The sequence below is a fragment of the Priapulus caudatus genome, unplaced genomic scaffold (assembly GCF_000485595.1).
Source record: "Priapulus caudatus unplaced genomic scaffold, Priapulus_caudatus-5.0.1 Scaffold943, whole genome shotgun sequence".
Lineage (NCBI taxonomy): Eukaryota > Metazoa > Priapulida > Priapulimorpha > Priapulimorphida > Priapulidae > Priapulus > Priapulus caudatus.
Window position 1 is genome coordinate 93,475 of NW_014578004.1, and position 11,119 is coordinate 104,593.

Sequence of the window (11,119 nt, forward strand, 5' to 3'; positions counted from 1 at the left end):
CAACGTTTCCATACTTGTATGTCAATTATTTTACATTTAAAAGGTTTTCACGTGTGATTTTGTTTCATTTCTGAAAGCTTAAATAGTATTCGACAGCTAACTGTGTGCTGTCACACAGTTAGATAAGATGTAACAATAAGTCAAAAACAGCTGAATGTTTTTAATGTGAATTTTGTTTCAGTGTGTACTCTGTGTGCCAAGTTGACATTTCATTAATCTTCATCTTTTTGTAGTCATGTCATCATTCACAATCTGGCACGACTTGCGAGTACTCTGGCTGGCCAATACCCCGAGTTTCTACAGCAAAGACAACACATCCACAACTCATATTTCAGCTGTCCTATGGAAAACAGTTAGTCATACTCTGCTATTACTTGTTTACCTTTCCTTGTACCAACGCTTCTGTGCTAGTTAACATTTGTGTGAAAGCAGACCGCATATGATTTTTTTTCCAAATTCATAAACAAGGAAAATGTAAAGTAAAAATGAATGTCCTCATATAATACTTGAATTTTACCTCCGTTGATGTTAATGTTTACTGTTCTCTTTACATGGTTTATGTAGAAGTTCAAGGGATATTAGGCTGAATATATTACTAAATAACATGTACTGCTGTTATAATCGGTCTGGCACCTGTTATTTTCTACATTATGGATATAATTTCAAATATTATTGTTAGTTTTTATATTGTAAATTTTCTCATGCTCTATTTTGTCGTGGATAACCATACAATCGTTCGTGATATCTTTTTCATTGTAGTGGGAGACCTCATCTTGATAAATGGAACCGTGCACATTAATATTACCAGCAAAAAATGCCTGCCAGCTTTTGCAACTGATGCTGAGGTCACGGCAAGTGAAAACCATCACCTAGCGGACATCTTTCCCCTTAAGCAGACTATTGATCTTTCAAAGGAAAACATTTATACTGCTGAAGAACAAATAGGTAATCACAAATACATTATATAGGTCAATCAGTAAGGACACTGTGCATGTGTAGCACGACTAGCACTCTTGTATTAGACCGGCAGCAAAAGACATCATGGGTACATTTTAACTAATTCTGCTTTTCTGAACTTGTTCTAAGCTAGTAGAGGGTAGTGGTAGAAATGGTGGCAGTGGAGGTGGCATCGTTGGCATCATTTTTGTTGTAATGGTAGACGTGCTTGTAATAGAGGCAGTGGTGGCAGCAGCAGCAGCAGTAACCACAGTAGTATGCACAATATAGGTGTTAGCAGATCATCAATAGTAACTGGTAGATGAGTGTAAGTACTGTGCACTAGTGATGTTGCTTGACATTTATAATTTACACGAACCAGAAACAGACATTTCTTACAGTCTTAATGGCAATTTCTTAATGGCATTGTCTTCAATATTATGTTTGGCGTCATCACTGTTTCAAGTCAAGGAAAATGCACTCTTTGTAGGAACACTGAAACTTTTAAGGAATTTTAACATAAACTCTTTCGATATCAGTAGAATCTATGCATTTTCCACTGTTTAATTTCTCACGGGCAGGTTTAGCTGGAAGGACTGACTCCCACCCGCATACCCTTCTCACAAGAAACCCACATTACACTTACATAGACAGCCAGCTGAATTCAAAGGCAATGATGCACTGCATGGCTCACTGTATAATTGAAGCTCATAGAATGTATGGGGTACGTATGAGATATGGATTGTCTTTAAATCACTGTTTTGGTTACAGGATGTAATGTATATATTGCGTATTGTTCGTATATAGGCTGTTTTACACGTATGTGCTTTTCCGGACTGCGTACTAGTCAGTAGTTTAGGAAAATCTGTTTGTAGTTTAAATCTGTTGCATGTATAACACAGGCAGATGTCAAGCAGCTTCCTCAACCAATCACGGTGCAGCATATTGGCGTGAACCACACCGGTCAGGTGTTCTACTTCACAGCGTTCCAGTTGAATACACTGGACTTCAGTAGCCATGATGGTGTAAAGAACTTCACATGGTAAGCTAATCCTGTTTATACAGAACTTGTGTCATTTAATACTAGACCATGTAGAAGACACTACAGGGCAACTATTGACTTGCGATGAAATGATCAACAACAGTAATATACACAAAGTGACACTCATGATGTACTAAACTACTACTCCTGCGGCTGTTCGATTGGATCGCAGCCCGAATGACTGTCCCTTCGTGCCAAGTTGCATTTTGCCATTGCATTTCCATTTTGTTTACCAATGTCTAACCTGTTCTAAGTTGGCAATACTTTTTGACAGTGGTTTATAATGATTGTGCATTCTTCCAGGTTTGATGGTGGCAACGAGTTGTTCTCAGACATCACCAAAGATGGAAATGTTGTTGGCTATAACCCAGAAGTATTCAAAAAAGTTCTTGCTTTCTATCTAAATGGTCTATAGAAGATCTGGGAATATCTGTGTATGATAGTCAACAGCCAAACTCCTACTTGTTTCATGCTTTAGTTCGAAGTGGTGTCGAAGGTATATATATACGTCATGTTTATTGACGTCTCACGCAACTTCACACTTACAAATAATGTCATCGATCAAGCTGTGGCTACATGTTACATGGACAGGCTGTGTAGTAGGTTGAGGTTGTGATGAAGCAGGTAATTCATACAGATTTGCCTGACCACCTAGTAGATCAACACCATTTTTTAGATGATCCTGTAACTATATATATATATATAATACACGATTATATTAAAACTGAAAATCTGATATTAAAAAGCACTTCTTCTCGTCTCTTGTTATCCGTGACATTGCGGGACGATATGTAATAAGGCTTATGATTGTGCAACGCGGTGTATTACAACAGAAACCTTGCTAATACTTGGAAATTGCAAAAACTAATTTGTATCAGAATAGCTTGTAGATGCTTTTAATAGAAATGTATATATGGCTTTTAGTTATTACAAACTATGAACAGTTCTTATTTGGCTGGATGCACCTTGGACACTACAAACCCGTTGGATATCTATTTTTCGTGGGCTTGCATATATATATATATATATATATATATATACACACAGTGCGCGAAATGAGCGCTATTTTGCCTTGGTTTTTACTTAGTGACTACTAAGAAGTAAATCATGTTCTAGCAATTCATGTCAAACAAGTAGAACTCCACTGATAGCGATGAAATACTGAAATACTATGAGTATGCCTAATAAACACAAAGCTAATACATTAAATAAGTTCATTCGGTTGGTAGACTAATATATATAACAGTGTTATGGATTACAAGCTTTATTACATATATAATAAGTGTAACACAATTATAACACAGATTGCACAACAGCACACATTACTATGAAAAAACTAGTAAGGAAATGCCATGCAAGTGTTAAGGAAGTACCTGCAGCGTGAAAGAAATACACGAGCGTTCAATATTCACTGGTCACGTTATTGGGAAATTACAATAGAAAACTCAATTACTTAACTCAATTATCAAAGTAATTTACATTATCTATGTGTAAATTCATTATCAAGTTTTATCATTAATATACAAGCTTTGGACAAGAATACTATCAATACAAGTAAATGAACTGTGATTCCAAATTGGACCATTTTCTGAGATAAAAAAGAACACATTGTTTTGGCTTGGCATACAATTTGTGAACATTGCTTTTACTTTTGCTTGCATAAATAAGTCGGTTAATTATGGCGATTCACATTTAATATAAACAAAATGGCTTCTAAGCATCCAACAAAAATTCCTAGATTATTTACTTAATAATCACAGTTGTAGAAAAAAGCCTGTGGATTATAAGAACCAGTTCTTCAACAATCCCCCCTTACACAATACAAAATGTATTTGTGGAGTCTACAGCACCATTCATTGGTCAGCAAGACATTGACGTCTCACGCTACTCGCCTACAATTCAAAATACCAGCAGTTGTATTATGACTGATCTGCATTAGCCATTGCTTTATCACGTTACTGAAAACAACTGATATTGTTGCAATTTTGCGTACATCACATGGCATTAAACTACCATGTGTACATACCACTGTGTACACACTACCTTTGGTCAAGCTATCTGTCATTCGACATCTCTTAATAGTTTTAATTGTTTCTCACCCAGTATACAACAAATTGTATAGTCTGTTTGGCATAGCAACATGGTTCTCATGAGGCCAAAAGAAAAACAGCATTGCACACTAGAGAGCATTATGTGGAAGTGTCAAAAGTGTGTAGGCCGCTTCTTTCTCCGATTCATTTGCCTCGCGGAAGCAATTGTTCAAGGACGACAGAGTGATCATGGAATCGGTTGCCAGGGGAGTCTCCGTGTACAGGCAGGAATCCTGAACCGTCGGCAGATCTGACTGCACGTACACACACGTTGCTGCTCCCATCTCACCCTCGTCACAATAGACAGGCATGTTCACAGGACATGGGTTCTGCGGTGCTTCGTAAGTAGGATCCGCCGCCACTGCCGAATGCTGATCACTCGCTGACATGCCTTGCCCTTGTAAAACGGCCACTTGGTGAAGGTTCGCCATGATGGGCTGACACAGAGAACTCGCTTCGGGAGAAGGCAATTCGTAGCTGCACTCTTGTTGCATGTTGCCGTCTTTTTGTTCGGCCAGTTCAACTCTTTCTTGCCCGCTTTGAGAAACGTTTTCATTCTAAAAGTGTATGCAAAATTAATTATGCAGTTGTCATTATACAGATTGAGGATATGTCACCATAAATGATTGTGGCGATCGCCGTTGCAACTGGATTGCCCGTGGGTCTGTGGAGGTGTGATGTTGACGCCATACGAAATTACTACTATTATACACGTTATACGGATGGCACTTCAGTGCAATTTTCATGCGGCTAGCACAGTTGAGACTATCCTACCTCCATTCCTTCACCAGCCTGTTCCTCCATGGCCTCCGATGACGCATCACTTCCTTGCTGGTTATCGGCATCTATCAATTCCTGAGTTAGTTCAACGCTTTCATAGCGTACAGTCTGCAATCGCAAATATCCGTCCGTGTGCAGCTGATACCTGGTTGGAACAAGATAGTCAAGTTACTGAATGATATTCTGTGCTTCAAACTCCACATGCAAATGTGTGACATACCAACTGATCCCTGTAATGACCCCCAAAATTTACTTTTAAATATCATTAATAGCATTTCATATTTGATACCTGAATCGGGAGTGACCTGGTGGCCATCGGAATTTGTGCTGCGACTTGAGATGCACAGTGAGCTTTTGTCCTCTAGTAAACAGTTTATCACAAACGTGACAAAGGTATCGTGGAGTGGTAATCCCCTAAAATATATAATGCAAGAAAACTGCTTTTATAGATTTCGTCATATGTAGCATTACGCCAAAGATTGTAAATGGATTAATTATCGAAATAGCTTTAGATATAGTGTATTCAACAAAGCTGAAATGGACTAAATCACTACTGAATACTACAACCAATGTGACACTACTGGGATGAGCATTGCTTAAGGTGGCATACAACAGTAACCCTCCGCAAATTGTTCACCGTTGCACTATTTCGTCTCTAGAAAAGGCCTTTTTTGGCATTTTTCCCCCGCCAAAATTCGGCACTAGAGTGCAATAATTTGCATTATGCATGCAAGTTAGATGCCTCGTGGACGTCTAGAAAGCATTAGAAGTAAAATTGGTCTTGTCGTGTAGTTGTGTTATTCTGTCAGGTGGCATAGCCACAGCGACCGGTTGGTCATTTTTGTGTTTGAAATGTGTTCAGACAACTTTGCAGAAATTCGCATCATAGAGCTGGCAAAAGTTTCGAGCGGAGCATAGAGTATGAATCTGTAGTTATTTAACACGAATAAAGTGTATGTTGTGTAAGCGAAGTAACAGTGCGAGTATTTTTAATTAATTTCTGTTCGATGCTTATTCAGGCCTGCCGCCTATGGACGCCCTACCCTCTACTGTTATTCACCACCTTTAATCGTGCACAATGTGTGCTTTTGTTTCAAGCATTCGGTAACGCCTGTTGTTTAGCTGATCTTACCTCGTGCTTTACACGATTGTGATTATTCAGTGTCTGCAAACTTCTGCAGCTGTAGTTGCAGTCCTGTACATCACACCTGTAGTTGTTTCCCTCATTGTGCGTTTCCATGTGTCGTCGTAGATCCGCACTTGACTTACAGCTAACGGAAGACAAGTTTTGGGAAAGAAATTGCAATGAAACACATGCTAATGAAAGAGTTGGTGTAACTGTTAACCACTGAAATGCTCTAGACTTCTTTACGCAGCTTGATGAAATAACAAGGTACTAGTGAGAATGCAACGCATCTGACTCTATGTATTTATGTAGCTAAGCGGCACTCTGTGAGGTGCGAACAACTTACCAATGTTCACAGTAGATGCACGCAAATGGCTTGTGATCAGTATGCCTGTATTTAATGTGTAACCGCAACGTTGTTGGAGCTGGGCACGTCATGTCACAAAATGGACACTTATAGTGGTTGACTGCAAAGACAATGTATAAAAGTTCATTGAAATTAGTGTGTGCCTCTCAAATAAAACACAACTCTCAAATTAGGTGTCACCTATTAGTGGACATATTTCCGATTACTACAGCATAAAATTTTCCACAGGATTGTGCTGTTATATAGGCTATAAAACAGCAAATTAACAGCAAACTTGCACTTGCATTCCTGAGCTATGCGAAAATGCAATTTGTTAATTGCACCACAGATACAAGTGCATCTGCTTCTGTGATTTAAACTGTATTAAACTGGTACCTTATCTTGATGCGTACACAAAGGTAACAAAGTATAGACACGGGGAACCAGTTGATAACATCTTGTGAGATTTGAGAACTGTGCTATTGATGTTGACGTATGCAATTAAGTCTACTTTTAAAGGCAAATAGGCACGTATATTGATGAAAATAATGACGTGCAAGTGTTCCAAGACATGTTAGCCTTACTGCATATACTTGGTGTGCTGTCAAGAATGACCAAGAAAATAAGAGAACAGTCGGCGGAAAAACATAAGAAATCAGCGCTTTAGAAGGTTACCGCGATCCATCACAGGAGCAGTTTCTCATGTTGATACTATCTTTGAATATTCTTGCAATGGTATTATACCCAATAAGATTACCACACAATTATGAGAAATCACATAAACTTCTGATACCGTGATAGCGCATGTGGTCCTTTAGCAATCTTTCCGAAGCAAACTTCTTGGCACAGTGGGAGCACTGATATGCCAATACTGGAAATAATAACAAATTCTGCATCAACTGACAATAATGATTATGCAACATCCTAACGATATTCATCTGTTCCAGTACCACCATATTGTCCACTCTGCACATAGTCCAGAGGCACAACACATAAGTAACCCTCTTGTTATGTGGGTTACTTGGCCTTTCCCCCAGGTAAGGAAAATGTGATATCAGGTGACCAGCTAGTGTTTCCCCAGGCCAGCTGAACACTCTATTAAGTGTACCCAGGTCAACAGAGTTCAACTCGGGTAAGTCAACCGAACATGAAACATAACATGTAAGGCCATCCTTAAAAATTCTATGTTTGCTGTCCCCGACCCATGATTTTTTTAGTGGGTAGGTAGGTCTTTTTTTGTGAGGCATAATAGTTATTTTAAGTCTGTCCTCATGTTTGCCACACATGCTTTGTGTTTCAGTCTTAACTATGAAAAATGAAAAAAAAAATGGAACCCAAAATGTCAAAAAAAACTTTTGGGTCGTGGCTATTTTCGTGGGTCGGTCGGAGGACAGCAAACATAGAATTTTTTAAGGATGGCCTAACTGCTTATCTCACCATAGTCTTAAATATAAGCACTTAGATTTGACTACTAAAATGTTTAATTGCTAAGCTTTGACGACAGAAGTCACGTACACAGTTCCCTTGCTTGTCGTTTCAAGTGGTCGATAAATCTAGTAGGGCTGGAAAAGAGGGCGCCACATGATGGACAAGCCGTCAGCTTCTCCTGTGTGTGACTACGTAAATGGTCTCTAAGCCTATGCTTGCTCTTTACTACACAAGCACATCCTATAGAAACACAATAATAGAAATACAAGCAGTAATACAAGAAACATTCTGAGGATCAGCAAGAAAATTGTATAAAATAGTACGACAGAAATCTCTGCTAGTCGAACATATTTTAGGCCGATACACATACATTTAAATGCCAGTTACAATGATTAAATCTAAATAGTTTGATGGTTACCTTCCCAATGACACGTGACTGGGACTTTTGGATTATTGCCTTGTGGATAAACCTCTACATGGTTATTCACATGCCGATAAAAAATCTCTGGGTTTTCATAAACACCCTGAAATGATAATACACAGATGTTAAATGTACAATAGGGTACTAGAGTAATTTAGAATGATGAAATGCAGAAATTTGTTTTTTTTAACAGATAATTCAGTGGTCAGCCTTATCGTAGTCTTAATACTATGCTGAAGACAATTCTAATAGTAGTTATATTAGTACTGTTCTGTCTGTTTTGCAGGGTACTATGCTGCAACAAGATTCAATTCAATAACAGTTCAATATTTTGCGTGATTTCTCATTTTATAGCATATAATTATGTAATGGTATTTTTACATTAATTAAAAACCCACGCTCCATATTAACAACTAAATCATGTAAATCACTCGCTTATCTCTTCAATCAGCGACTTCTGTAATTGCCAAAAAATTACTTTTGCATTACTTGTTCTACCACTTAATCGTTGCATACTCATTAAAACTAATAAATATAAAAGCCCATAACCTAGGTAACCTTGATGATTGAGTACAAAAATATTTAAAGACATTGACTTATAATAATATCACCATACCTCACATTCTATCCAACCGCACTGCAGACTGTCGGGAAGTTCAGGTATCATGTTACGGCCATTGTAAACCGGGCATCTGTTCATTCTGTATCGCTGAACGAGGTTTTCTCCGAGACATTTGATCTTGCAATGGAATGTGTGGAAGTAGACATGGCGCTCGTACTCCTCGTAGGTAGAAACCGAATTCTCGCATTCTCGCCACTGACAGAGATAACCTAGAAATTTCAAAACATTCGATAATCCATTACGATACGTGTGCATGTGCGTGTTCGTGTGCATGCGTGTTTAGTAAGCACACCATCTAATCTTGAACATCTTAGACACAAGCTTGCTAGTGCTATATAACACGGTTTAACTAGTAACAATTCCTAGCATGAAACTTTTTTAAGGATTTTAATATTAATCACAAGATGAATGAAAACGTTGTTCTCACCTCCTTCGGGCACGGTTGGCAATTTTCGCCCGGCCAGGTGACCTCCGACATGCTTGATAAACTCCATCATTTCAGAAAACATATTGCTGCATTGCTCCCACTCGCAGAGCAGTGAAAGATGTTCCTTGCGCTTCAGCACAATCTTGGTAATATCACGGTGTTGCTTTTTCTTTACGTGCTGAGACCCTGCCGTCTCAGATGCTTCAGTTTCCAGCATTTTTTAGTCGTTTTTCTAAATTGTGTGTACCCGAAAAGAGATTGTAATTATACGTACAGCAATGACAGTGGCTTACTTTATCCATTTGTAATTATCTTATTTTTAGGGATAAGTGGATCACATTAGTCTAAGAGATATCATATGGCAGAGATAAAGCCGGGATTCAAAAATTAAGGGCAGCAAGCAGCAGTTTTGCTGCCTACAAGGGTCAGTTTGCTGCCTACAAGGGTCAGTTTGCTGCCTACAAGGGTCAGTTTGCTGCCTACAAGGGTCAGTTTGCTGCCTACAAGGGTCAGTTTGCTGCCTGCAAGGGTCAGTTTGCTGCCTACAAGGGTCAGTTTGCTACCTACAAGGGTTACTTTGCTGCCTACAAGGGTTACTTTGCTACCTACAAGGGTCAGTTTGCTGCCTACAAGGGTCAGTTTGCTGCCTGCAAGGGTCAGTTTGCTGCCTACAAGGGTCAGTTTGCTGCCTACAAGTGTCAGTTTGCTGCCTACAAGGGTCAGTTTGCTGCCTACAAGGGTCAGTTTGCTGCCTACAAGGGTCAGTTTGCTGCCTACAAGGGTCAGTTTGCTGCCTGTTCCTAATGTCAGCAACAAATACATGCAGCCAAGAATTCCTAAAAATCTAAGTATAGCCAGTTGTTTATGGTTGTTTTTTTAAGTTTTGATTCCACGTTACAGTCAGTACTTCATTCTATGTGCAACCTTAGTAAAGAATGGGTGACAATATTTTAGAATGAATGAAGCAATGGTAACAGGGCTAGGAGGCCAATTTCAGCTTCCTTACAGACAGAGGCAATAGGGCAGTTTTTTTTGCGGCTTTTTTGTTTGTTTATGGGGGGTTGAGTGGAACTGCTGTAGTTTTCTCAAGTTTTTGCCGGGGTTTAGCAAAGTTCTCTCCCAGTTTTTTTCTGTGCAAGTACTTGGTGCCTGGCGAAAAAAGGGTCGTTTCTAGCCCTGGGTTATTATCTATATTAAAAGGATCTCGGAAGTTTCTGTTTCAGGTGTGCTACCTACCTCCATATTTAAATAACAGCAGTTGAGACATCTGACATACTTTCAGTACAACCAGCTTTGCTAAATACTACCATGATTCTTTTGCTTCGACTACTGCTTACCTGGAAATTAGACTATTCAAAACAGCTTATTATTGTTATTTCTCATATCTCGGTGTGTCATAGAGGTACAGTGGCAGTCAACGTAAGAACAATCATCATGGACTGGAAAAAAATGAAATGAACTGAATTATGTAACAAAATTAAATTTTAACAAGACATTTCATTATAGCAAAAGCCGTAGTAACTGGCCGACCTGCTTCATGGTCCATACAGATAAGTCATGACAAAATTCAAGGAGTTTTCCAGGACATTTCAAGGACAATTTTTATTTTTTGAATGCTGACTAAAATTTAGCTTAACTTAATAAATTCAGTGTTTTCGACTTAGCACAGCTTTTGAAAAGATACATTACATGGGAATAGAGACATGAAAACTTCTGACCCTATGCTTGATGTTGTGAAATAGTCCATGGCAAAGTTACTAGGACTAATTACTATATTAATAATATCAGGCAGTGTATCAATAGGGAGTGCAGACAGACTAAAAAACGGCAAAATCAACATTTAGTAGCCTTAGTCTACCTATGATTTATTGTGTTTTACCTCGCCATAAACTTGAGCTCAA

General features: G+C 38.7%; 2 protein-coding genes across 4 annotated transcripts; one reads left to right on the forward strand and one right to left on the reverse strand.

The window, feature by feature from the left end:
• Positions 1 to 209: 209 nt before the first annotated feature.
• On the forward strand, positions 210 to 2,901 carry LOC106814553 (39S ribosomal protein L37, mitochondrial-like). Of its 2 annotated transcripts, XM_014818877.1 has the most exons (6): positions 210 to 352; positions 760 to 945; positions 1,518 to 1,660; positions 1,839 to 1,978; positions 2,282 to 2,429; positions 2,489 to 2,901. In XM_014818877.1, exons 1-5 carry the CDS (start codon positions 343 to 345, stop codon positions 2,391 to 2,393), a joined length of 591 nt encoding a protein of 196 aa, XP_014674363.1. In that variant the 5' UTR covers positions 210 to 342; the 3' UTR covers positions 2,394 to 2,429; positions 2,489 to 2,901. The 2 variants fall into 2 exon arrangements, with proteins under 2 accessions (XP_014674363.1, XP_014674362.1); XM_014818876.1 differs by having other exon boundaries at positions 211 to 352; positions 2,282 to 2,901.
• A 317-nt stretch (positions 2,902 to 3,218) lies between these two features.
• Positions 3,219 to 10,674, reverse strand: LOC106814551 (histone H4 transcription factor-like). 2 transcript variants are annotated; one of them, XM_014818870.1, is made up of 12 exons: positions 10,556 to 10,674; positions 9,219 to 9,450; positions 8,949 to 9,000; positions 8,786 to 8,870; positions 8,167 to 8,272; positions 7,836 to 7,988; positions 7,114 to 7,191; positions 6,321 to 6,441; positions 5,981 to 6,119; positions 5,138 to 5,262; positions 4,843 to 4,993; positions 3,219 to 4,625 (listed from the first exon to the last, which is right to left on the reverse strand). In XM_014818870.1, the coding sequence occupies exons 2-12, from the start codon at positions 9,433 to 9,435 to the stop codon at positions 4,158 to 4,160; spliced, it is 1,695 nt and encodes a 564-aa protein (XP_014674356.1). In that variant the 5' UTR covers positions 9,436 to 9,450; positions 10,556 to 10,674; the 3' UTR covers positions 3,219 to 4,157. The 2 variants fall into 2 exon arrangements, with proteins under 2 accessions (XP_014674356.1, XP_014674355.1); XM_014818869.1 differs by having other exon boundaries at positions 8,786 to 9,000.
• Positions 10,675 to 11,119: the final 445 nt, after the last annotated feature.